This window comes from Botryllus schlosseri, chromosome 2 (genome assembly GCF_051294905.1).
Source record: "Botryllus schlosseri isolate E-star chromosome 2, Bs_hap1, whole genome shotgun sequence".
NCBI lineage: Eukaryota > Metazoa > Chordata > Ascidiacea > Stolidobranchia > Styelidae > Botryllus > Botryllus schlosseri.
The window spans coordinates 39607302-39631260 of record NC_137237.1 but is presented as its reverse complement, the minus strand read 5'-3'; the positions used below and the strand labels follow the sequence as shown (position 1 = coordinate 39631260).

The 23959-nt window shown below is 39.2% G+C and overlaps 1 protein-coding gene across 3 annotated transcripts; it reads left to right on the top strand.

The window, feature by feature from the left end:
- The first annotated feature begins 3234 nt into the window (after window positions 1–3234).
- LOC145459102 (very long chain fatty acid elongase 4-like) lies at window positions 3235–22615 on the top strand. 3 transcript variants are annotated; one of them, XM_080337718.1, is made up of 8 exons: window positions 3235–3365; window positions 4774–4880; window positions 8157–8344; window positions 12480–12560; window positions 15421–15592; window positions 19339–19466; window positions 21327–21509; window positions 22227–22615. In XM_080337718.1, exons 2-7 carry the CDS (start codon window positions 4832–4834, stop codon window positions 21483–21485), a joined length of 777 nt encoding a protein of 258 aa, XP_080193844.1. In that variant the 5' UTR covers window positions 3235–3365; window positions 4774–4831; the 3' UTR covers window positions 21486–21509; window positions 22227–22615. The 3 variants fall into 3 exon arrangements, 2 of the variants coding, with proteins under 2 accessions (XP_080193844.1, XP_080193834.1); XR_013921278.1 differs by lacking the exon at window positions 3235–3365 and having other exon boundaries at window positions 4738–4880; window positions 22227–22253; window positions 22313–22615; XM_080337708.1 differs by lacking the exon at window positions 3235–3365 and having other exon boundaries at window positions 4739–4880.
- The last annotated feature ends 1344 nt before the right edge of the window (window positions 22616–23959 follow it).

Below are 23959 nucleotides of genomic sequence, written 5' to 3'. Positions count from 1 at the left end.
GTTTGCACACCCCTGTTATAATGGCAATGCTTGTAGGCTACTGTCACACTTTAAGTGTGCACCACATCAAAACAAGGCTGAAGAACACTGTGCTAGATACCATTTGTGTGTTGTAGTCAGAGGTGGTCAGAGTAGTCAAGAAAGCTACTCAAGTAAAATTAGAAGTAGCGACGAAAAAAATCTACTCAAGTACGAGTAGAAGTAATTCTAATTCGTTCACATGGATTGTCAATGGGTGCAAATCGAACTATGCGAAAGGTGCCGAGCTCGATTCATATCGATGCATACCAGGAGGTATCCAATTTTCGACAGCATAAGCATTCGTCCACATCATGGGATGAAAATGATGGTATGGATATGGAAATACGATACTAATCCTCAGTTTTCTCGAACAGCACGTTTTAGAAAATATCATGGTATGGCGCCCTCCCCCATATTATAAGGCCCGTAGTTTAGTCGAAGAGCAACACGGAGAAAGTGTATGGGATATGATGTAAACAATTATCGGGCTTAGTGAACGTAATTAAAAAATATGGTGGACCGTGAAAATGCCATATTGTGTAGCTTAATTTTCGGAAATTGAAGGCATTTATACACTTGCTTTTTATACTTCAGCATGTATGTTTTAACGAAATATATTGTTCACGATATTTTAAGATTTGAGCAATAGGGAGTGTTGTGAACCTTATCTAATTCCCTGAAGTGAAAACCCGAAAGACCTTCGTGAGTCGTCCATTTGTCGTGTGAACGTAGATAACAATTTGGGCATGTACTCTCTCGTGGCTATGAGAGACGGTCATTCTATTAATGATTGTTCCTTGATTCGGAAGACGATTGGCATTGCCGTACGTGATTCAATAAAGTTACAAGTCGTGGAGGCAGAAACAAAATATATTCGTCAGTGTGATCCATCGAATACGTGTGCAATAGACAGGTCGTGGTACGACAGCCAACAAGGCCGTACGGCGTGGTTACGCCGGTCCGTCAAAAGAAGAAACACGCAGCGAATTGTAAACGTAACCTTCTGGAGTCAGATAAAACACAACTATAACATCTACAAACATTCGCTCTGCGTTATATATGTTTTTCAGACAAAAGAACTGATATTAATTAGAACACAAAGTATTTGATACTGGAAATAGAAATATAAATACTACTTCTAAAAGCAGAAAATGTATTTAATGTCTTTAGTCCAGAAAGTTTCAAATTCAAAGGTGGTATGCTAAAACAGGTCTACAACTAAAAAAAAGTCTGAGTCCACTTTTCAAGATTACGACATGCTAGATTAGGATACGATAAGTAAATGCTAGATTGCGATACATCATCATTTCAAACGTTGTGATGAGCCATATATACTGTGATGAAATATTTCATATGGGCGAAGGGCGACAATGTGGTGTGAATGGAACCACGCCAACCCGTCACCTAAATTATATCCACCGATACTTCCGTGAAGTCATACTGGTTATTCCGTATCCACTGCGTGCGAAGCGCAACGAAAATTCTGGGCTTTACTCCACTTTTATGAAAATTAAATGTTAATACTCCGTGAAAACAACCCAGAAATTCCTCAGGCTGTCTTCCTGATTGGAGGTTTGAACTACTTCTACTTGACTAACTGAAAATAGCGAAAAGTAAGTAAGTTAATCACAAAATATTACGAAGTAAAGGTAGAATTAGCGAAGATAAGATCTACTAGAGTAAGTACCAAAAGTACAAGAAAACTACTTGAGTACTTCTAAAAAGTAGAAGTACTTCGTTACTGCCCACCTCTGGTTTTAGTTTAGTCTCTATGACATATAGTATGGTAATTTGATTCGATTTATTGTTGCCTGTTGGCTGTTACTCTGTTGTTGTTCGACTGTTTTCAATTTATTCGTGACGTGAGACTCGACCCTATAATAAGACGCTTTTTGCACCTCTATCAATGCAGCTGAGAAGATGATCCGCAGGAGTCCCTAAGGATCGTATTGCTGCCACATGTATTGTATTTTTTAATGCAACTCTATTCAATTAAAGTCCCTCCCTCTCTGTCACTCTTGGTCTCTCTTTCTCTCTCTCTCTCACTCTTGGTCTCTCTTTCTCTCTCTCTCTCTCTCTCTGTCCAAAGATTATTCCCGAAATAATCGATGCTGCCCCTTGCGAGGTTTCGCATAAATCCTCCCTTAGTTTCAGGATATCGATACTGACAGCAGAATTAGTCGCTATAAACGAGAGTCTTAATTGGATAATTGATGTCGTGCGCCGAGGATCCATGCAGAACTGTGGGATTGTAGTTTTATCAGATTGTTTGAGCGGCTTAACTATGCTCAAAACTCGTAAAACCAGTAATGTACGGGCCATAGTCGACGATATCTTAATTTCCTACAGATATCTTGATCGTGCTGGGATAAATATTACATTTATCTGGATCCCAGGTCCCTGCAGGGTTGGATTCAACGGTATCGCCGATAAACTCGCCAAATAAGCTGCTAACTTTTCCAACACAACGATTATCTAGTGACATATCCCACTCTCCCGACATGAAGCCAAAATAATTATCGAAGAACTGACTCACACAAGATGGAAAAACGAATTTGGAACGAATGATTCCGAAGATATCTACAAGCTAATTTACTCAGCACATGATTTCTCGCAGACTGGGCATTGCAAGCTGAACGCGCACTTACATAGAATTGGCTGTCACGACGATGGCCTTTGTACAACATGTGGCCTTATAGAGACGGCTGAGCATTTCTTGTTACAATGTTCTCGATATAACTCGGTGCGAAACTATTTTAAGGACATAGCACTATGAAACCATGTGCCATTAGACATTGTATCACTTCTCGACAACCCCTACACAATTTTGCCTGTGATTGATTATGTTTTCCTCACCTATAGGCAACTATATTGTAGTAGGAAAATCGACCGCACATGCCTACAAAACTTTGGCCTGGCGCACAAGTCCGTAGCATCTATGCACCAACCCCCAATATACATAGGCAACATACCCTAAAGACGCTTTTTGTACGCTATCAATGCAACTGAGAGGATGATCCGTAGGAGTCCCTAAGGATCGCATTACTGCCACATGTATTGTAGTTTTTTAATGCAACTCTGTTCAATTGAAATCCCTCTCTATTTCACTCTTTCCTCTCTCTTTCTCTCTCTCTCTCTCTCTGTCCAAAGATTTCTCCCGCATAAATCGCCGCTGCTCCCTTGCGGGTCAGAATCTATCTGTTCACGTGGTCATTAGATGTCGCAATGCAACCACCAGCTGATCGGCGATCGCTAATGTTTTTCTTCTCACGTTGTCCGAGGTTAGTGTGAGTTTTTCAATGCCATAGCCATGGTTGTTATGGCTGAGGGCGTCGGTACGGTACACTACAAAAAAAAATTAGACAAATTTGGTCTCAAATTTAAGAAATGAGGATGATTTGGTCTCATTTTCAGCAGTTTCAGTCTCACTGATGAATTGAGGTCTTAAAATTGAGATTGATTCAGCTGTTTAAGACCATACATAATTGTCCCAATTATTTGGTCTTAAAATGAGACCAATAAAACGCATCTCATAAGAGATATTGTGCTTATTAAGACAGTTTTTGATGTGTCAGTATTTTTGGTCTTGTTTCAAGACAAATTTCGCTAATCAAGAAACGACATCATTTTTAGTCTTAGAAATGAGACCGGACAGTTGACATGGGTCAGGAGCTCTAAGTCATAACAAGCTTATTGAGACTGATGTGTCAGTATTTTTGGTCTTGTTTCTAAGACAAATTTCACTAATCAAGAAATGACATGATTTGTGGTCTTAAAAATGAGACCGGAAAGTTGACATGGGCCAAGAGCATAAGACATAACTGGCTTTTTGAGACAGTTTTTGATGTGTCCGTATTTTTGGTCTTGTTTCTAAGACAAATTTCACTATTCAAGAAACAACATGGTTTGTGGTCTTGAAAATGAGACCGGAAAGTTGACATGGGCCAAGAGCATAAAATTAGACAAATTTGGTCTCAAATCGATTTTTTAGAAAAAGAAGTCTCAACACCAATTAGTCTTACCAAGTACATTCTGTCTCAAATCATTTTTTAGCAAAAAAAGTCTTGAAGACCAATTAGTCTTATACCAAGTACTTTCCGTCTCAAAAGTAAGACCCAACTTGATCGATAATAGAAGCACTGCTTTAGAGGCATCCTTTTCAATGTTAGGTTCTGAGTGAAGGGGTAGAGTGAGAGAGACCATGGGACAATACTTTTCTAAGGATTTCACAGACACAGCTAGCTTATCGAGATAATTTTTGATGCTTCAGTTTTTTTGGTCTTGTTTTTAAGACGAATTGTGCAGTATTTTTGGTCTCATTTTACCCACTCACCATAAATGCTATTTTCGACTCAGACAACCATATCTATATTGATCTGAATAGTATGTGTTAGTAGTATGTGGCATGTACCTTGATAACTATATCTAGTGAATATCTTGTAAACTCCTTAGTACAGTATCATCCCAACACTGCAAATTCTGGTCTCTCTAATGCTTCCCCCTCGCTCAAACCCTAACATTGAAAAGGATGCCCCCAAGGTACTGCTACTATTTTCGATCAATTTGTGTCTTACTTTTGAGACATAAAGTACTTGGTAAGACTAACTGGTCTTTAAGACTTTTTTTTTGTAAAAAATCGATTTGAGACAGAAAGTACTTGATAAGACTAATAGGTCTTTAAGACTTTTTTTTTGCAAAAAATCGATTTGAGACATTGAGACCAAATTTGTCTTAATTTTTTTTGTAGTGTACTAGGTGTGGGCATTCTGCGACTACTTAAAGTGGTGTAACAATCCAAACTCAATTGGTGATGGACAGGTTGTGGGATTTATACGACGAACTCATAGTTATAAGAGCAGGTAATAATAACTATTTCAAGTTATTCAGTTCATCATCATAAGTACCATATAGTTAGATTACATATAAGCTAATGGAGGAGATTCTAGATCTACTGAAGTGGCCATACCCTACGATGTACGCCAATACATAGCCAAGTCAAGTTTATTGTCCAAGTCCAGACTTGATACAATCAAGCAAAGCTGAGAACTTTGTACAAGCTTGCAGACAGTGAAACAGAAACAGGCACATCAACTGATTTGTAGGAGCCTTCATTTTGATGCATTCATACTGAAATGATCTTGTCTATTTTACGCTGACACTGTGGTAATCTTCAGCAAATAGTTGAGATGTGTGTTGCAATTTCAAATGTAGCTACACCTACAATTAATGAATGACTCTCCTAGAAAGGTACGGTATGAGCCCTTTATCGGCCTTTTGAAACTGCTTGAGTAGGTACTAGAGGGCTGTTCATTTTCTAGTTCCACCTGAAGTAGTTTTGAAATGTCTTGTAAATCGTTAACCTGTACCGTAATTGACAACGAATTTACGGTAGCTACTTTGAAACTTCCAATCACGGTAATTTTCTTCGACTGATGCAAGATTACTGCGCCGCAAAGTGCAAATCAGTGCAATATCCTAAAAGTTATTCAGCAACAGTGATACAGGGTGGTTTTGCCCAGTTTTTATGACTAGTTCACTCATTAAAGTGAGGAAATCTTACGCTAAAATCATTTTCTAGTGAAACGTATGAGTAATTCCCTGTCAACATGCAAATATTTTTTAAATCCGTCTCCACACCCTCTCAGATTTTTCTCTAAATTTATATACAACCAAAGTATCTAGTTCTGATTACAATGAAATTTATTTCGAACAATTTTGTTGAACGGCTCTCGAGTTTTTGCAGTTTGAAAAATGATGATTTTGTGATTACTCATCCATGAAATTTGGCAACACAAAACCTGTGTATGATTGTAACTGCTATAGCTCAGAGGTTACGTAGAGTAAAGGTTTAAATGTTACTTAGCAATAATTGTTGGTACATGTTCTTCACTTACCACGAATTTCCCCGCTCCATAGTATTGGGTCAAGGTTCAAAACGCGATTTCAAAATTGGCATATGTTAAAATCGGTGATGCATAACGATATTTTTCAACTCATCTGGTGCAATTCTATTTAAACCAAAATTCACAAGCAAGGTGTCATTTGAAAGCTGTCTCCAATTAGAATGCACGAAATTTGGTTTTAATATTGATATTTGGCAGCAACATGGTTAAAAATATAATATGGTGCATAATGCAAAATAGGTCATTTTTTAATTAATTTTAATTATAATAATTCAGTAGATTATTATTGCCGTGCTCAGAGAGTACTTTTATTTATTGCATGTGCATTATGCTTGCAAGGGTGCTTCTGGGTTTACCGACTATCAGCAATTCGAGTCAACATCCAAATAATATTTCAATTCGTCTTCACACCCTCTCAGATTTCTCTGCAATATCATGTACAACTAAAGTACCCAATTCTGAGTAGAATAGAATTTAATTAATATAACTTTATTGATCGGTTCTTGAGCAATTGCAGTATGAAGAATGCGGATTTTGTGCTTACTCAACCATGAAATTTGCGTATAATTATAACTGCTAAAATCATTAGGACTTATACAGGCTGCAGGTAGTAATGCTGGTAAGCAATGATTGGTAGTACATGTTCTTCGCTCACTAGGAATTCCCCTCCGCATTACAGAATCAAGGTTCAAATCTTGATTTGAAAATTGACATACCAGTATGTTAAAATCAGTGATGCGTGACGATATTTCTGAACTCTCTGGCACGACTCTATCTAACTCAAAATTCATTAGTAAGGTGTCATATGAAAGCTGTTACCAATTAGAATCCGTCAGAATTGGTTATGAATTGAATAAAGACAGGAACACGGTTAAAAATATACTTTGACACTTTATGCAGAACAGGTCATGCACTATTTAGAGCGCATCTTTTAAATGAAGTTTTAGACAAGTGGCAGTCAAATATCACATGCAATACCAATTCAGCAACGTTCTACTCTTTTCAAGCTTCCATTCGACACCTTCCTCGAAAAAATTGGTTTAAATAGAATTACGCTAGGCAGAGTTGCATATTTGTTACGCATGGCTGATTTTGAAAACATAATGACTTTGAATTGACATTTGACCCCTAACCCCCATTAGTAAAGTTAAAAATCACAATAAGTATATACCAAAATATCTTACTACCGTACAGAAATTTAAGTCTGCCGGCAGCAATTTGATCACTATAATGTTAATTACAATTAGACACAGGTTCCAAGCGGTATAGCGTCACGGCCGAGTGAGCACAAAATGTCATTTTCCAAATTGCAATAACTCTGTGACGAACTGTCCGATTTTCTTGAAACAAAGTTTGTTATGCACCAAATTTAATGCCTGATCGATGTGAAAATTTTCGATTTGATTTGAAATGGTGTGGAGACGGGCGTTTGCATGTTGAGAGGGAATTACTCAATAGAGTTAAACTGTATCGAAACTATCATTCTTGTTGATGAATCAACTCTTGGCAAGGAACATATAATTTTATTACTCGAAAATATCATCTCTTACCACTCCTCTCAAATCATTAGGATTCACACTCGATTTAGATTTGAGTACCGTACTTCAATATTTATGCCCACTACCCAGCCCTAATGACCACCTCTGGTCATTACGATCGATTATTGACTTATTTCCCACCGAGTTGTAATGGCTCGAGTCGTGATTTTTTGGTGACTCGAATTGATTCCGGTCAATTTTTACAATGCATAAAATGAATCGAATCGACTTGAGTCAAGTTTTGTATTGACTCGACTTGCATTCAAGTCATTGTGCATGACTCGAACCTAGTCATATGACTCGAGACTAGGACGGCCAAGACAGACATTTCATTGTAATGTCGAAGAATAGTTAAGTCACCACGTGATTGGTATTTCGTCTATCAGTCCTGATACTTGAAAAATAGGCCTATCCCTCGAGTAGAGGTTAAAAAAGGGATTGAGCCGGATTGAACTGAAAATTGATTATTGAACACATTAACTTGGACTCGGACTCGAGTCACAACATAATGACTCGTAATCGATCCTTCACTCACTGAATTGGACTCGGACTTGACTGGGTGGTGAATTGAAAATGACTCGAGTCAAAACTATAAAAGTGAGATTGACTTGTGACACGGTATCTTGTAACTTGTTTACAACCCTGTTTTCCACATTCCAGCCCGATATAATATATTATGCTTCTTATTTTTTAGATCCCAGAACGGATTCATGGTTTCTGGTGCACAGCCCGTGGCCTCCGTTCCTGATATCTGTCGCGTACATCCTATTCAGTTACAACGCAAAGCATCTCACGGAGAACATCCCCGCTGTGAAGCTGCGATGGGCTCTTATCATCTACAATTTTGCTCTAGTGGCGCTATCCGCTTATATGACGTTTGAGGTAAGGAAGGCGTGACTTTGATACTGCAAAATGTGGATTATTTTAATTTGCTTGATACAGATAATTCATGTAATTCAATGTCAGATCCAGAGTTATAAAACTATAAAATTTTCAGCATTTCCAAATTAGACTAGAATTGGTATTATATCTGGACAGTTTTTTTTTTTAATTTGTCTAGAATTAGAATTATAGCTCGCCTACACAGTTTTTCTCCCAATTAGAATAAAATATGAATTATAACTACAGTTTTTTTCAAAATCAGATTGCAATTAGAATCACTGAATTCTCGAAAACTTGAGTAGGCTATTGCATCCAGTTCCGATCATTTTCAATCATAATATATTCTCATAAGTACGAGAATGGCAAATGTCTGTACTGTACAGCAAGCTTGGCTCGTTGCGCACGACACCGTTGCCCGACGAGATAGCGTAATGGTAAAGCGTCAGGCATCTCGATCGGTAGGCCGTGGGTTCGATCCCCGGCCGGGTCAGACCAAAGACCTGATTGGTAACACTGGTATCCATGGCTTCCCTGCTTGGCGTTCATGCATTACTGGGATAGCATGGAGAGGTGGTGCAAGACTTGGAAAGCCGTAAAAGGCTATATCTGCACCTTCCTTGTCCTGCGGCATATGCACATCAAGCACTCATGATATGCATATGCGCAGATCGTGTGTATGTATATTATGAGTCGGTGTATATGCCGCAAAATACACCGAGGACAAAAATAAACTACGTCATCCTCCTCCTACCTGTAGCATTTCAGAAAACCAGTAAATATAATTATTAGGGCCATTTTTATATGACCTTAAAAAATCAATTATATACCGGTATATGACTTTATTTTTGGGAAAATATGACTTTATAACTTTCTTAATATACCCCATAGGGATGCGGTTTTGGCGTTAAAATTGATTTCACGACTTACTGATGCATAGAAAAAATATGACTTTAATGAATTTAAATGGCCCTAATAATTATATATTGGAATTAAAATTAGAGCATAGAAACATATCACAGATTACGGTAGATTAGAATTAGATTACCAGCATTTTGTTCACTTGGTCTCTAATCAGACATCTAGAATTACCTGGTGATCCAAATAGGCCTATGGTCAGAATAATGAAAAAAAAACTAATTCGGTCACCATCAGGTTGCAAATTCTGCTCAAAATTGTCACAAAATATTGAAGTATATCTGATATAGGCTATGTAAGTGGTGTTAGATTAGGGTTACCATACGTCCTCTTTTAAGAGGATTTGTCCTCTTTTTTTAATTTTTTAAAAGTGTCCTCGGAGGACGCCCTTTTGTCCTCTTTTTTGAGATTTTGTCCTCTTTTTTGAAAATTTAGGTCAGATTTAGAGCAAAATGCGAGTGATATGACGTAAATTAGCACAGAAGTGACGCTCCGGTGGTTATTTCGAAGTGAAAAACGGTGATTTGAGGTCTGAGCGAAAAGTTGACCTTTTTTTTTAGTCAACCGATCACAAAGTGGGAAAAATTCACCGATTTTTGAGAATTCTTCTCCGGTTTTGCAAGTCTCAAATTTCTGAAAAAGTGTCCTCTTTTTAGATTTCCAAAATATGGTAAGCCTATGTTAGATGCTGTGTGATAATAAAGTAATAGGCCTGGCCTATGTATTGCATATTGATACACATTTCTCTACAGTGCAGTATGAAAAAAGTGATCTTAACCTTTCCACTAAACATTAAGGCGCAAATTGCATCAAGGAAGGGCCATTACGTTTTACTTCGTTTATTATAGTTAGCAATTTCGCTTTTTCTTCTACAATTTTCTGTACATATCTGTTCTACAAGATTCACGAAATTGCACCCAATTAAAATCGCATCGTTGTGACTGATGCTAAATGATCAATCACGCTACAAATCTTCTTCGTCAGGTGTTAAAGTCTTCTGTGTATAAGACAAGTCTTTATAAGACGGTAGTTCAAAACTGGTGTTCCCTGAACCAGTCTTTGGGGTTCCTCTAAGGCAGTGGTTCTTAACCTTGCCCCCAGCGCCCCCCAGGGGGCGCTGGCAATTTTGAAGGGGGGTGGAAACGCTCAGGGGGCGATATGGGGGGCGCTGGGCTCAGGGGGGCGGTATGGGGGGCGCTGGAGAAAAATGGCTTCACAGTAGATGATGTGGTGATAGGACATATCCTTAATGAGTATTCAGAGCAAATTAACACCGAAAACTTCGTTACTTATTGCCTTCAAAATGCATATAGGTTTAATTGTCCATGGGAGCCTAAATGACTGACACCGAATGTTCCTGTCTTGGCAATCTGAACCCCAGAAGACGAATTCCATCTGGCAGGGAAAAATCTTATGTCAGTGAAGAAATACCAATCTGAAATCGTGTGCGTCTTTTAGTTTAGTACGATTGGGCGACAGGGATATTCCTGTTGGGCGTTATCCCCGTTGAGCGATTCTATATTTTTTGATATTGCAGACAGGGGGTCACGAAATAACATCATGCAACGAAGTCATACCAACGGGTTCGCCCGCCCGAATATGTTTAATTATTAGTAACGGGCCCTACAGTTTCCAAGAAACCTCACAATGTTCGCTTTAAGTTTTGATGAGTCTGCGCACACTCAACTAATTCACTGCGCTGACCCCTGGACAACAGTGCGTAACGACTAAAAAAAGGTAACTTCGGATTTGTTGTGCGCAACGTAGATTTTCTGTGCGCAGAGACCGTGTCAGCACTGCGCACGTGCGCAGCTTAGAGGGAACATTGCACCCCACTCAGCTCTACCGGTAAATGTGTTTACGTGAGCAGAGAGAGGATAAAAATTAATCTCAATTTACATGCAATTCCCGATGATATTGACCAATTCAATCATTAATTAGTGAAATTTGAAGCGCGACCAGGCGAGAATAGCTGCCTCAGTAAATGGACACCCAATGTAGATACCTAATAGGCTATAGGCAAATAGAGGACAGCCTAATGGGGGTCTGGGAGTGAAGTCCCCCGGAAGCTTGGTTTATCACCCGATGGGGGCCCAGGACCAACGTTTTTTGTTTGGGGGGGGGGGGGGGCTGATGAAGTGCTGTTACGGCCCTGGTAACGAATAATTGTACCTGCGGGCACACCCGAATATGTTTAATTATTAATTACGTGCCCTTTATTTTCCTATACAACAGCTCACTCAGTGCTACTGGTTAATCTGATTACGTGGGCTGAGAGGATAAAAAGTTTATAGCGACTTATATATGTAATTACCACCTATTCATTCATGAATTATAGAAAATTTTGGTACCTTGGTCGACCAGGCCACACAAACTTTGCTGGCTATCGAAATCACGATATGGGGTTCGTGGGGGCGAAGCCCTCAGAAGTTCGGTTTATTTCGCTATGGGTGCGCAAGGCAATCGTTTTTAGGGGGTTGACAAAGTGCCCTCCCTCTTACTCATTGTCTTTATTACATTCCTTACATTATGAAGTTGGGGGGGGGGGCGCTGGAGCACGATAATTTTTGAAAGGGGGCGCTGGATTTGTGATGCTACCCCAGTCTTCGCCATAATTGGTTGCAGGTAATGACTGTTGGGAATTGTTACTGTTATGGTGGTACGTTGTGTGCAGTATGGAGGCTTGGGTTCGAACTCGAAACCATGTCCTCCTGAAATGTCGATTTTATCTCTATATTTATTAGCTCATATATAATTTAACAATTGGTATCAAGCTGTTGCGTTTCGACCAAACAATACAATGACACTTTCCAAGGGAAGCGTTACATTTCGAACTGATCTCTGAAAGGGAACAACAGAAATCACAATGACTTGTAATCAATGTTCATTACGCTGGCCCTGTTGTCGCTCTGTGGGCAAATCATATCGATGTACAGTCCATTTTTTGCACCTGTAAGCTATGGTAATGTATTTTGGTAGATTTATGTTTTTGTGACTGGACATAATTTTGACATCCCCACAAAAGACTTGCAGATTAGGGTAAATGTTCCCAGGTTATTAGAGGATAAGACCCACTTTTATTAGACAAGTTTCTCAATAGAGGTTTAATGTTGACATAATAACTTACACATGCATCAGCATACCTATATTGCTGGACTTGATACTTGTATTGAGATGCGTAATGATGATGAACAAAATACATTTTGTTTTATTTCAACAGTTTGCAGTGACTGCTTACTTATCGAGCTACAGTCTTCTATGTCAGCCAGCAGATTATTCCAACAGCCAGCTTGCAATGAGGGTAAGTTGTGGATTGCACTGATTACACATCTGGTGCTGTATGTAGTGGCAGATGTTCCGTGTGTTACGCCAAGTTTATAAGCAGGTATCCACTGTATTGCCGTAATTTTCCATGTATAATCCGCAAAATTTTCACGATTTTTGCCCTAAAATCGGGGGATGCGTATTATACATGGGAACAACACGCTTGAAAAAAATCTTCCTTAATAAAAAACTTGAAATCACACCTTTCTGCATGTTTGTTTCCAATCGCGCATCACTTTCAGCCATTGTGCCCAGTAATTCGTATTATCAGTGTAACACGCTACCAATTAGCAAAAAGCGAGTAGTCTGCACATCACGCAATCTCCTGTTGAGTTGGTTTGCCGTGGCAAAATTAGGTCATTCATTTATTGCTGAACACGCGCGAGGCAATGAGGCAATCCCTAATTCATCGACAGGCCATGTGCGCAAAATATAATTGCTTGCGTAATCAGTCGCATCTCCAACAGGCGTGGTGTGCTCGACATAACCGTTGGCCTGAGCAATCGCATCTGACCTTGTGCGCAAGATGTCGCGTCACCGGCCTCGCAGGCTTTGGCTGCTATCTACTATCATATAGAGCAGGGGCGGGCAACTTCTCCAGTCGGCGGGCCGGATATAGGAAAATTAAGTACTTGGCGGGCCGGATTGGTGAATCGATTTGCCCATTTATTCACATATACATTATACATGGAATGAATCGTATTCAATGATAGTATTTTAACGAAGCAATGTGGATTTGAGAACAGCATTGTCATGCGATTAAGCTTTTTTGAACACTCCCCTTTTTTGACAGTGAAAAATTCCGCGCCATCCATGCTAGCCATCCCAAAGGATAGGTTATTGGCATTAAAGGTTATGGCTATTGATGGAAATTGAGACAATAGATACAGTAAACACCATGAGCTTGTGGTATATCGCGCGAAACGCAAAAAAATTTTCAGTTAACTGTGACTTCGCGCCCCCTTCAGATGCTCGCACGCCCCCTGCTTGAGAACCACTGTCATACATGCACCGCTATGTCTCTGATCAATCAACACATGGTGCAATCCTTAATTAAGATTTTAAGTTGTTCGATAAGCCCGGTACCCCAAATTTACCAAGATATCAATTCATTAGGCTTGGGTGAGTGGCGAGATAGTGCAGTTGTATAATCCACAGCTACAATAACCAATGTGTTGTGGGTTCGATTCCGACTCTAGGATTGCTACCTAAATTTTGGAGGTTTATCTAGGCTCCTCCTCGCCATATCATCGGCATAACTATTAAGCGGTGTCTCACAAAAGCCTGGACGTGTGCCGTGCTACCAGTTGGCGGTTACGGAATCAAAAATAAGAAATATCGGCCTGCTGTAAATGACAATTGCAGTCGACAAACACCATGATTACCACAGACAACATTGTGGTTAAGTACATAGCAAATGCTGAAAATGCAAGTCTTCTCGCTTCGACGAGCTTACGGGTAAGTAAGCTCCACTCTGGCACGCTGCGAAGTGCGCACACACGAATATATTAACATACAGTCGCTAAAATTTGACGTAGTAAGCAAGTAGTGGGGAATCTCGGCAGACTGATCGGCCGCAGGCCAGATTATCATGTAAGACGGGAAGCTGCCCGCGGACCGGACAAAATGCCGTCGCGGGCCGGATCCGGCCCGCGGGCCGTATGTTGCCCGGCCCTGGTATAGAGGCAGTACCGTTACTTGTATAATGATTAGCAATCGCATCTGTAATAGGCCTCGTGCGCAAGACGTCGCTGACCCGAACTATGGCTGCTATGTACTATCGTTTAGAGACAATGCCCGTTGATTGCATAATGATGAGCGATGGTTATGTCATGATTGCTCGACAGTGACATCGCAAAACAGAACAACATCGCGTACTAAAACACAGCTATTCATGTAGCCTACTGTGAATGCAGGGTGTATACTATACATGGGTACGCCAACAGGCTTTTTCCCAGAATTTTCATGCTATTTTAAGGGTGCGTATTATACTTGGGGGCGTAGTATAGGCTACTTGGAAAATTACGGTGATTGAGCTACTGCTGGTACCGGTACGCTGTTTTGATTGCAGTCTTTTTATACCAATATACAAAATGCTTAGCCACGTGGTCATATTGCTTGAATTTTAGAATTTCTTACCCTGGAAATCTTAGTCAAGTAGTAAATATCTAAAATTACCCAAAGAAACTCTTGGAGGTACAGAACATTCATCCGCGGCTAACAGACTTGCATTAACTACTTAAAATGTGCAACCTTTAAAAATCTGTAACTAAATGTAATACAACTACAATGTATGTCATAGATTCATTTCCAAAGCAATGCGACACAGTATTATTTAATTTTATTGGAATGTGATCCGATCTGAAAGGAGATGACTTTCAACCCCAAAATCCCATCCTTGAGTATACGCCACTGAAACTAGAACTAGAGCTACCTACTCACTTAATTCAAAATAAGCAACTTTAATACAACTAGTCACTTTTCAAAATGCGCAACTATAACTTTGAGAATTATTCACTTTTCGAAATACGCAACTAGATCTAGAACCACTGGTATTTGCTTCAAAAATGGCTAAATATAACTAGAACCACCGGTACTTGCTTTTCAAAATGCGCAACTAGGTCTACTTGGCTTTGAAAATACGCATCTCCAACGATAACTACTCACTTTTCAAAATGCACTACTGGTACTAGAAGTAGAACCACTCACTTTTCAAAATACGCAACCACTCAAAAAGCAGTAGGTAAATTTGTAGCTTGTATTAGTTCTTACCAGTTTGTAACCAGATTGCTAGCCTGATCGATACTGGATAAAATTGGTACCTCGCTCATGTACAGATGGCCAGCGTGTGTTGGTGGTATTTCTTCTCCAAATACATCGAGATTCTCGACACTGTGTTCTTCGTTTTGCGTAAAAAGTTCAACCAAGTCTCGTTTCTTCACGTCTACCATCACGCCACCATGTTGATCAACTGGTGGATGGGAGTGAAATATGTGGCTGGTGGCAACTGTGAGTATTCCGCATTTCTTTACTATGGTACCTTGTAATGTAGGGCTGTATTTTTCTTTATGGTTAGTGTCAAACGATGTCTACTTCTTATTGGTAGGGCTGGGCAAAATCGAGAACCTCGAGTTGAGTATCACTCATGTAACAGCATGAATGATGTGGAAAAGTGAAATACTTTTCTTGAAGATGTGAGTGTGACCACAAAGAATATAATGCCAGCTCGAGAAGACATTACAGTAATAATTTGCAATTCATTGCACTTTGTGACAATACTGTGTCCTGATCACGACTTCATAGATATGTCATTTCCACTAACGTGCCGGTATGTAGCTTTGTATTACAAAGGTGATGTTTCATATGCTGCGATACGTCTAATCGAGGTTCCATCATTTCATCAAAATTGTTATCAAATCAACACACCAGAAGATTGCGATAGAATGAAAAGATAGGATGATGCCAAAACGACTTGGAGTAGTCTTTTAATCAGACACCCACCTTGTCCTACAGTATGTTGAATAAGAGGCATGCACACTGGATAAAAGAAGGGATAACATAAAAGTAGCCGACAAGTGAATGATGCATGTTTCGGAATGCGAGGTCGAAAAGTCAATTCAGTCAGAATTTTCCATTTTGTATGTCAAGTAGGCTACTTCATAGTTTCATCTTACTCCCACCTTTAGTTTTAGCATAATTTGGAAATACTTACTTTACTTGTGCTTGTGTAGAAATTTATGACTTAACTTCCACGACAGTTTATGAGCTGACGAATTTGATCACCTGTGGTCGCAGACAATATGCATCCGGCGTATATAATAAAGCCTTTCAGCAAGAGTTGAAGTATAGTGGAAATTTATAGTCTTCGATATCTAAATATCTTCTGTACCCGTAAACCGGGGTAACTTTGGACAATTTTCAACAATTCCGCTTTGTATCTCGGAAATGCTGGGGTTCAGGGGAGGCAAGTCTTTTGTTTTTTAGGGGTCATGGAGCATAGATTAGAATTACCTAATCCAAAATCTTCATGGTCATGAATAAGTACCTTATTTTTGTAAATTATCCGTGTCCAAAGTTATCCCTGCATGTGGGGTAACTTTGGACAATGTAGTTTTTTGTATGCCTTTACACTCAATTGTTTATGAAACCTCGTTAATGAGGCTTATTTGGTAGGAGTTGATGAGAGCAGTGGCTAAAACTGAAACAAAATAGTATATGTCTGGCCTATTGCATGATTTTTACCTAATCCCCCCCCCCCAAAAAAAACTAAAAAAATTAGGCAGTTTATGATGGGCCCTTATTCATCTCTTATCTCAATTTTCCCTCATGCCTCCGCCAATTGGAACTTATAAATAACATACGGTGATAAGGGATATCCCACTGGCAGTGTCAGCAATCAACAGCAAACGTTAAACATGTTAACGTGATTTATTGCCGATTTCAAATATATTACTGTTCTTTAAAAGATACACTTTCCCTTTCCTATCTCCTCTGATGGATATATTTGTTGTAATTTACGATATCCCATATTCAGCAGGCGCATCTTTAGGAGTATGTGATAAGTTTTTGAAGTAGCTTACACCCGATTGCAATCTCTCAGCTCATTGCCTACCCATTTTTTCATATTTTGGCAAACTCTAATTTATTAACCTTCTCATTCCATTTTGAAAAGCCATCAGGCCGGTAATAAGGAATATAGTTGACCATACACTTTGACACAGATGAAGCAGCCACTTTCCAGAGCTCTAAATATCACATTTTACACTGTCCAAAGTTACCCCATTCTGATAAAATTTGACGGGGTAACTTTGGACATCACATTTTCTTGTATTGATCTAAGGGTGAGCCCACTGAGATTTTTGCCATGGATTAAGACTGCTTAGAGGTATCTGCTGCCAAGTTTTGAATCTATGAATCACATGTTTGATTGTAAGAAGTTTAATGGCCATTAATTTTGATGAAATTGACCCACGCCATTAATTTATCAATGTTGGGTCAAGTTTATCTGGTAGTGAAATGAATCCACCTTCTATTGAGACTACTTCTGGTATTGTTGCCACATGAAAAAGAATTGGACATCCAGCGGCAACCCTTTTCCATCAATAACAATTTAAATCTTTTACTGCTTAGTGTCCAAAGTCACCCTTAAGTCCAAAGTTACCCCGGTTTACGGGTATGAGTTACAATAATTTATGAGCAAGCAAAGTAAAGGGATGATGTAACGGCCAGTGTGAAATAAGAAAATCACGTATATCTGAAAACATTTACTAGCATTGCAATGCGGCCGTTGCTGTGTCAATTCTGTTTTGTTTGTTTGAGTCTGGTAGTCACTGATCAACACGTCACGATAGTATGGATGATGTGCTAAGTTGAAATATGTACTTTATATTCGACTACAAACAATATAATGCCAGCTCTACATCACATCGAAAATTATCTGATATTTTAACGCCATACAAACTTCATTGCACTTTGTTACAATGCTGTGGGCCGATCATGGCTTCACAGTTACATCTTTTTCACTAAACTGGTGTAGTTTTCTGTAGCCTACGTGTTTCGTATGCTGCGATACGACCAATTGAGGTTTCAAGGCATCTATAGTGGAAAATAGTATTAAAACCATAATTCTGGTTGGGTAATTCACTCTTGGGGACAAGCAATTTCTAATTTCAGTACTCGAAAAAATGGTCCCGCCCTACCAATGGTTGATCTTTCCAGTTACGTAACTCTGATAAGTAGGTTAGCTTCACGTTCTTATCTTGTGCGCAAATTAGTATGTTTGCACACTCTCGATCGTTTGACACTGCATCAGCACTGCGTGTTTAAACATTTGATTTGTAGTTTATGGTCAACCCATCCATATATGTTACTTCATCGCATCGATTCACAAATAATTGTGCAATCTTGATTCCAGCACAGTAAACTGGGGATAATTTTGGACATTTAACAACACATTTAAATGGTTATTGTTATATTGACGGGGTTGCCGCTGGATGTCCGATTCTTTTGCATGAGGCAACAGTACCACTAGTAGTCTCAATGAAATGTGAATTCATTTCACTGCCAAAATCATGCAATAGTCCAGATATATACTGTTTTGTCTCATTTTAGCCTTGCTGCTCTCATCAAGTCTTCCCAAAAAAGCTTCATTTAAAAGGTTTCATAAGCAATGAGCTGTAAAGACATACAAAAAAACTACATTGTCCGAAGTTACCCCACCTGCCGTTATAACTTTTATACACGGATAATTTACAAAAATGCAATGCATATATATGACCAATGACCATGAAGATTTTGGATTAGTTAAATACAATTTTTGCTCCATAACCCCAGAAAAACACAAAACTGGACTCCCCTGCACTCAAGCATTTCCATAATATAAAGCGAAATTGTTAAAAATTGTTCAAAGTTTCTCTGGTGTACCGTACTCAAGTTGGGTATGCTTCTACCAGGACTGCAACTTGACTCGACTCGTTTTGTTGAAAATCGAAAATGACCCGACTCAAGTCAATTTGTGTATAGACTCGAGTCGTTGCGCAATGCGCATGACTTGACACCTTCTATATGACTTATTCAAGTTCGGTGTGTCAGGACTGAAAATTGAAAAATAGGCCCAGAAACTGTCTTTTATCTGTTTGAATAAACGTGTTTAGAGTGAGTATATTATGAATCCCTGATTTCCTCAAGAGTTACATGGACGGTGATTTGAACCTGACAAGAACTCGATATATTCTTTATTGTCTCTCACCTTTTAGCATTCTTCATTGGTATGATCAATTCGTTCATCCACGTCATCATGTATTTCTACTACGGGATGTCAGCCATCGGTCCTCACATGCAGAAGTATCTCTGGTGGAAAAAGTATTTGACAATGATGCAAATAGTAAGTGGATAAAATCTGTCGCCTGCAGATTTTCAAAATGCGCAACTAGAACTACCGGTACTCAATTTCAAAACTGCAGTCTAGTACTAGAACTAATCATTCTTCAAGACTTGCAACTAGAACAGAAATTAGAAGTACTAGATTTTCAAGATGTGCGTGCAACTAGAACGTAAACTACTCACTTTTGAAGACTTGCAACTAGAACTAGAATTAGGACTACTCCATTTCAAAACTTGCAACTAGAACTAGAACAGGGGTGGGCAACCTGCTGCCGTAGAAGGAAATTTGTGCGGCCGTTTGCAAAAACTTATTTTCTCATTTGATATACACAACCAGTATTCCGGAATAACTTATAAAGATGAGCTGCTTGATGGAAATGACTAGGCTAGACGTTATATGCTCATTTAAAACTATGTTTCTCACTTTTGGTCATTTATGTTGCGATCATACCCAATGTCTCGTCGGAAGCGGTACGCGTTATTATTATATTCGCAATCAGCAATATTGGCGGCTATGGATTTTCGGCACTCGTTCATATCAAATCAAAGACGCGGAATTTCGAGAAATGCAGCTACCCTGCTAAAGAAATCGCTTTCAAATAAAAGTCTGCCCAATTTCTACATGAATAGTCTGATCTTATTTTCAAGAAAAGACATTTTGTTGCTGTTATAACTAGCCTAGAGGTAATATTTGCACAAGACAGATGACCGTTGCACGATAATTGAGCTAGATTTGCCCTAAAAGCTTGGGTGTCTGCTGGGTCAACGGTCCCGGTCATTATTCATAACATGGCCACTCGCTATGTCGGTGCGTATAGTAAGCTGATATGAGAAAGCAGATTAGTCCGGAGTTCACCGGAAATAGACAGTTTGACACGAGTGTTTGGCGCCCACTTGGTTCATTACGGCTTATGCACTGTAATGCGGCTGTGGGCTACATCAATAATCGAAATGCAGCAGTGAATAGCAAAAAGGTTGCCCACCTCTGAACTAGAACAACTAACTTCGAAATTCGCAACTAAGACTAGGACTAGAACTACTGACTTCTCAAAATCTACAAATGTAACTATTCACGTTTCAAGATCCTCGACCAGAAGTAGAACTACTCAGAAAGAGTAGTTAGTTGACCTTCAACTAGCGACTTTGTACAAGTCTGTTCTCACGCTAGATTTACCCCTTCATCGCTGTGATAAATCTGTATTTTTCATCGCAGTAGCCATAAACTTCCCTTGACTAAATGACCCTGTGAACCCCGCATTGCATTAAATAAAGTGTGGCAGTAAAATCACTGAAATGTCATTGAAGTAGCCATAAGTCGTGACACAGATGATGCGAAGTTCGCATGAAAATGTTCGATACCGTAGTCGTTGATGTTTTGACACACTGCATACAAAAGTATGGCTGGCATCTGGCAGAATATAATACCTGTTCTGCATCACATTAAGGATGACAATAACTTTTTCATTGCACTTAGTGACAATGCTGTGGGGGATCACGTCTTCACTGTGATATATAATTTTCACAAACGTGCGCATCTTTGCGCTACATGTATCGTATGCTGCGATGCGAACAATCAAGATATATAGCCTACCGCAGCGGGAAATAGTTTCGGTACTATAATTCTCAATTTTAAATTAACTCTCATTGGTGTGTAATGTATCATTTCAGCATTTGAAAAAAAATCGTTTCTGACTGCTCGAGTCGAATCATTATATGGCGATATGTTTCTGGCATGTAGTTATGATAGTACTGATAAATGATAGCTCATAAGCTCAGACAAACACAGCACATTCTCCAATTTGAGTCTTTAGCTCTCCTGTGAGAAGAAATAGATATGATCTACAATCCCTTCTTTTTCCAGGTTCAATTTTTCCTCATCTTGATCCATTCGGCATACGCCCTGTACACGGACTGCGATTATCCAAAGTTCCTGCTTTGGGCAGTTTTCGGCTATCAGATATCCCTGATTGTGCTTTTCACGGGATTTTACATCAGAAGCTACCGACCCAAGCGAGATTGAATCTTTGTCAAAAAATTAAAACTGGTATGTCATTACACGACTCCAGTGGTGGTCGGTATGGAAGTACTACTTTTTTGATATACTCAAGTAGGATTGCCTACTTGTACTACCTACTCAAGTGATTTAGGCTGCTTCAACTTCTATTTGGCTGTTTTTTAGCAAAATTATCCACTTCTTACACACTTTGTATTCCGATTTCGTATAGTAGAGTTTACTTTTGTGATATGTTCGAACCACTTTCATGAGTGAAATTGCCGACTCGGGGAAATAGAAATTCTACTACAGTTCGAAAACTTGTCATTTTGTCCGCCATTTCGCCAAAGTAACGACTTTCCGTTAACTACTGAAAGTATGCGAACTGTCGACCAAACTGACTCTTTCAAACTAGTTAGTACTTTTCACACCTTCATTTTTCACTTCCACTCCAAGTACTTTTGACCTGTCTTGCAAATCGCTACTTCCACTGTACAATTTTACAGTAATACTTCTTCTTAGTAGCCATATTAATTACTTTACCCGTCTCTGCACGGCTGTTTCTTCTATCATAAAAATATAGTTTCAGTTGAAAATTCAGTCGGCACTTCGGAATGTTCCGTTTCTTATTGTGTGACAAAACCTTTGTGCTTGATTCTTTGAAGAAACATAATGCCACTTTTGTTACTCTATGATGCAATTGTGATCTAGAAAATTTCCGATTCTGTAACTGTTAGAGCAAATATTTCCTCAATTTTTTCATTTCAGATTTTGTTATTCGTTGGCTGCAGTTACTTGGCGTAAGGTCAGGGTCGTTGCTGTTAGGCTTCACTTCGGAGTTCAACATCAACAACCTTCTTGAAACAAAGAGCTATTTCTTGGGTACTGATTAATGCGAAGGGCTGCACGTTACTCCCGTACTGAGCAAGATTTACGTTCCTTACCAAGAAAATATAACTGACAACTGAGGCGATTTTGACCTAAAAAATGAAAATTAAGACGTCAAAAAACTTAATTTTGACAAAATTGTGCCCTCATGAATGCAAATTAGGCGTTTTCGCACATAATGTGTGTAGAAATACGCGTTAACTATTAGATATTGCAGCAATTGTAGCTTATTGTCTCTGGTGATCTGTATTAAAAGTATAGCTAACCAATCATCTTGGTGTTCGGCTATTCAATACTTATCTGGAGAAAGCCCGTTGCCTTATGGCAGTGGTGGGCAAACTTTTGAGCTCGCGGGCCGCATTCAACATCTGAATCCATTCGCGGGCCGCACTATATAAAATGGGATTATAAACCAAAACGCAATAAAGGTATTTGATTTTATAGTGAGGACATGGAGATGATATTTCAAACAAACCAAACATTGCTTTGATGATACCGTACACGCGTCAGAAAGATAGTGGCGAGATTTCATAGGCTGGTCGACCTCAATAACCAATTTGTCAAAACTATAGAGATGAAAGTCGGTTGTCCCGATTCTTAGAACTGGATTGAAATATAAAATCTGTGAGCAGCGATCTGTTCATAGATTTACCATTTTCACTTTTGGCTCAGTTCCAGGACACATAATGCTCACAGAATCATAACCATGTTAGCTTCAAACACGCTTCTACTATGTGTGGATAAAATATAAATGCCCCAATTCTACGCATACATAGAACGAATCTACCTAAGACACGTGCGAATCGGATTTTATAAGCACTTTACTGAAATAGTTAAAACTGGAGTGGCCAATCTGAAATCCCACTCGTGATCTGAATTATGTCAATGTCGTTTAGGATTTCTGTGATGTTTAGCAGTTGAAACCTTTCAAACTGCGTGGGCCTTGAGATCGGGCTGTCGCGCCAGAAATTAAACATTAAAAATAATATTGGAAGTATTTACCTTAGAACAGTGGTTCTCAAACTTTTAAAAACTCGCCCCCCCCCCTTATGATGGTGAGAGATTTCGCGCCCCCTTATCGTGATATCACAAAACGCAACCAGGTTGCTAGCAAACCTTACTGATAGTTTGATGGCATGGAAGGTTACGACTACAGATGAGAGATTTTTAAATGTGAAATCCAAACTAAATACAGAGAAACAACTATGAAACTGTTGGTAAATCGCGCGGAGCGCAAACATTTTTTTTTGTCGAGCTCAGCTTCGCGCCCCGCTACTGATGCTTTCACGTCCCTCAGTTTGAGAACCACTGTCTTAGAATTATCATGGTGAAATATACTAAGAAATAGTTTAATCAGGCCCCTGCATTATTTCGATTTTTAGTACCCATTTTATCAATATTTTTAAAAAGTTTCTTTAGACTCTCGCGGGCCGCACAGAACGGTCTTGCGGGCTGTAGTTTGCCCACCCCTGCCTTATGGTGAAGTTCTTCGTAACAGATATAGGCTCAATACAATCGGTTTATTCAGACGTTATGCAGTATAGTTGCGTATATCATGGACGAGTGATCACAGCAGGATAGCTGCAATATGAACGAGTGCAGAAAACCCATTT

Coding starts and splice junctions, on each gene's coding strand:
- LOC145459102 (XM_080337718.1), top strand. CDS start 4,832: ATGGACAGGTTGTGGGATTTATACGACGAACTCATAGTTATAAGAGCA. Junction 8,345..12,479: donor CCGCTTATATGACGTTTGAG/GTAAGGAAGGCG, acceptor TTATTTCAACAG/TTTGCAGTGACTGCTTACTT. Junction 12,561..15,420: donor ACAGCCAGCTTGCAATGAGG/GTAAGTTGTGGA, acceptor GCTCATGTACAG/ATGGCCAGCGTGTGTTGGTG.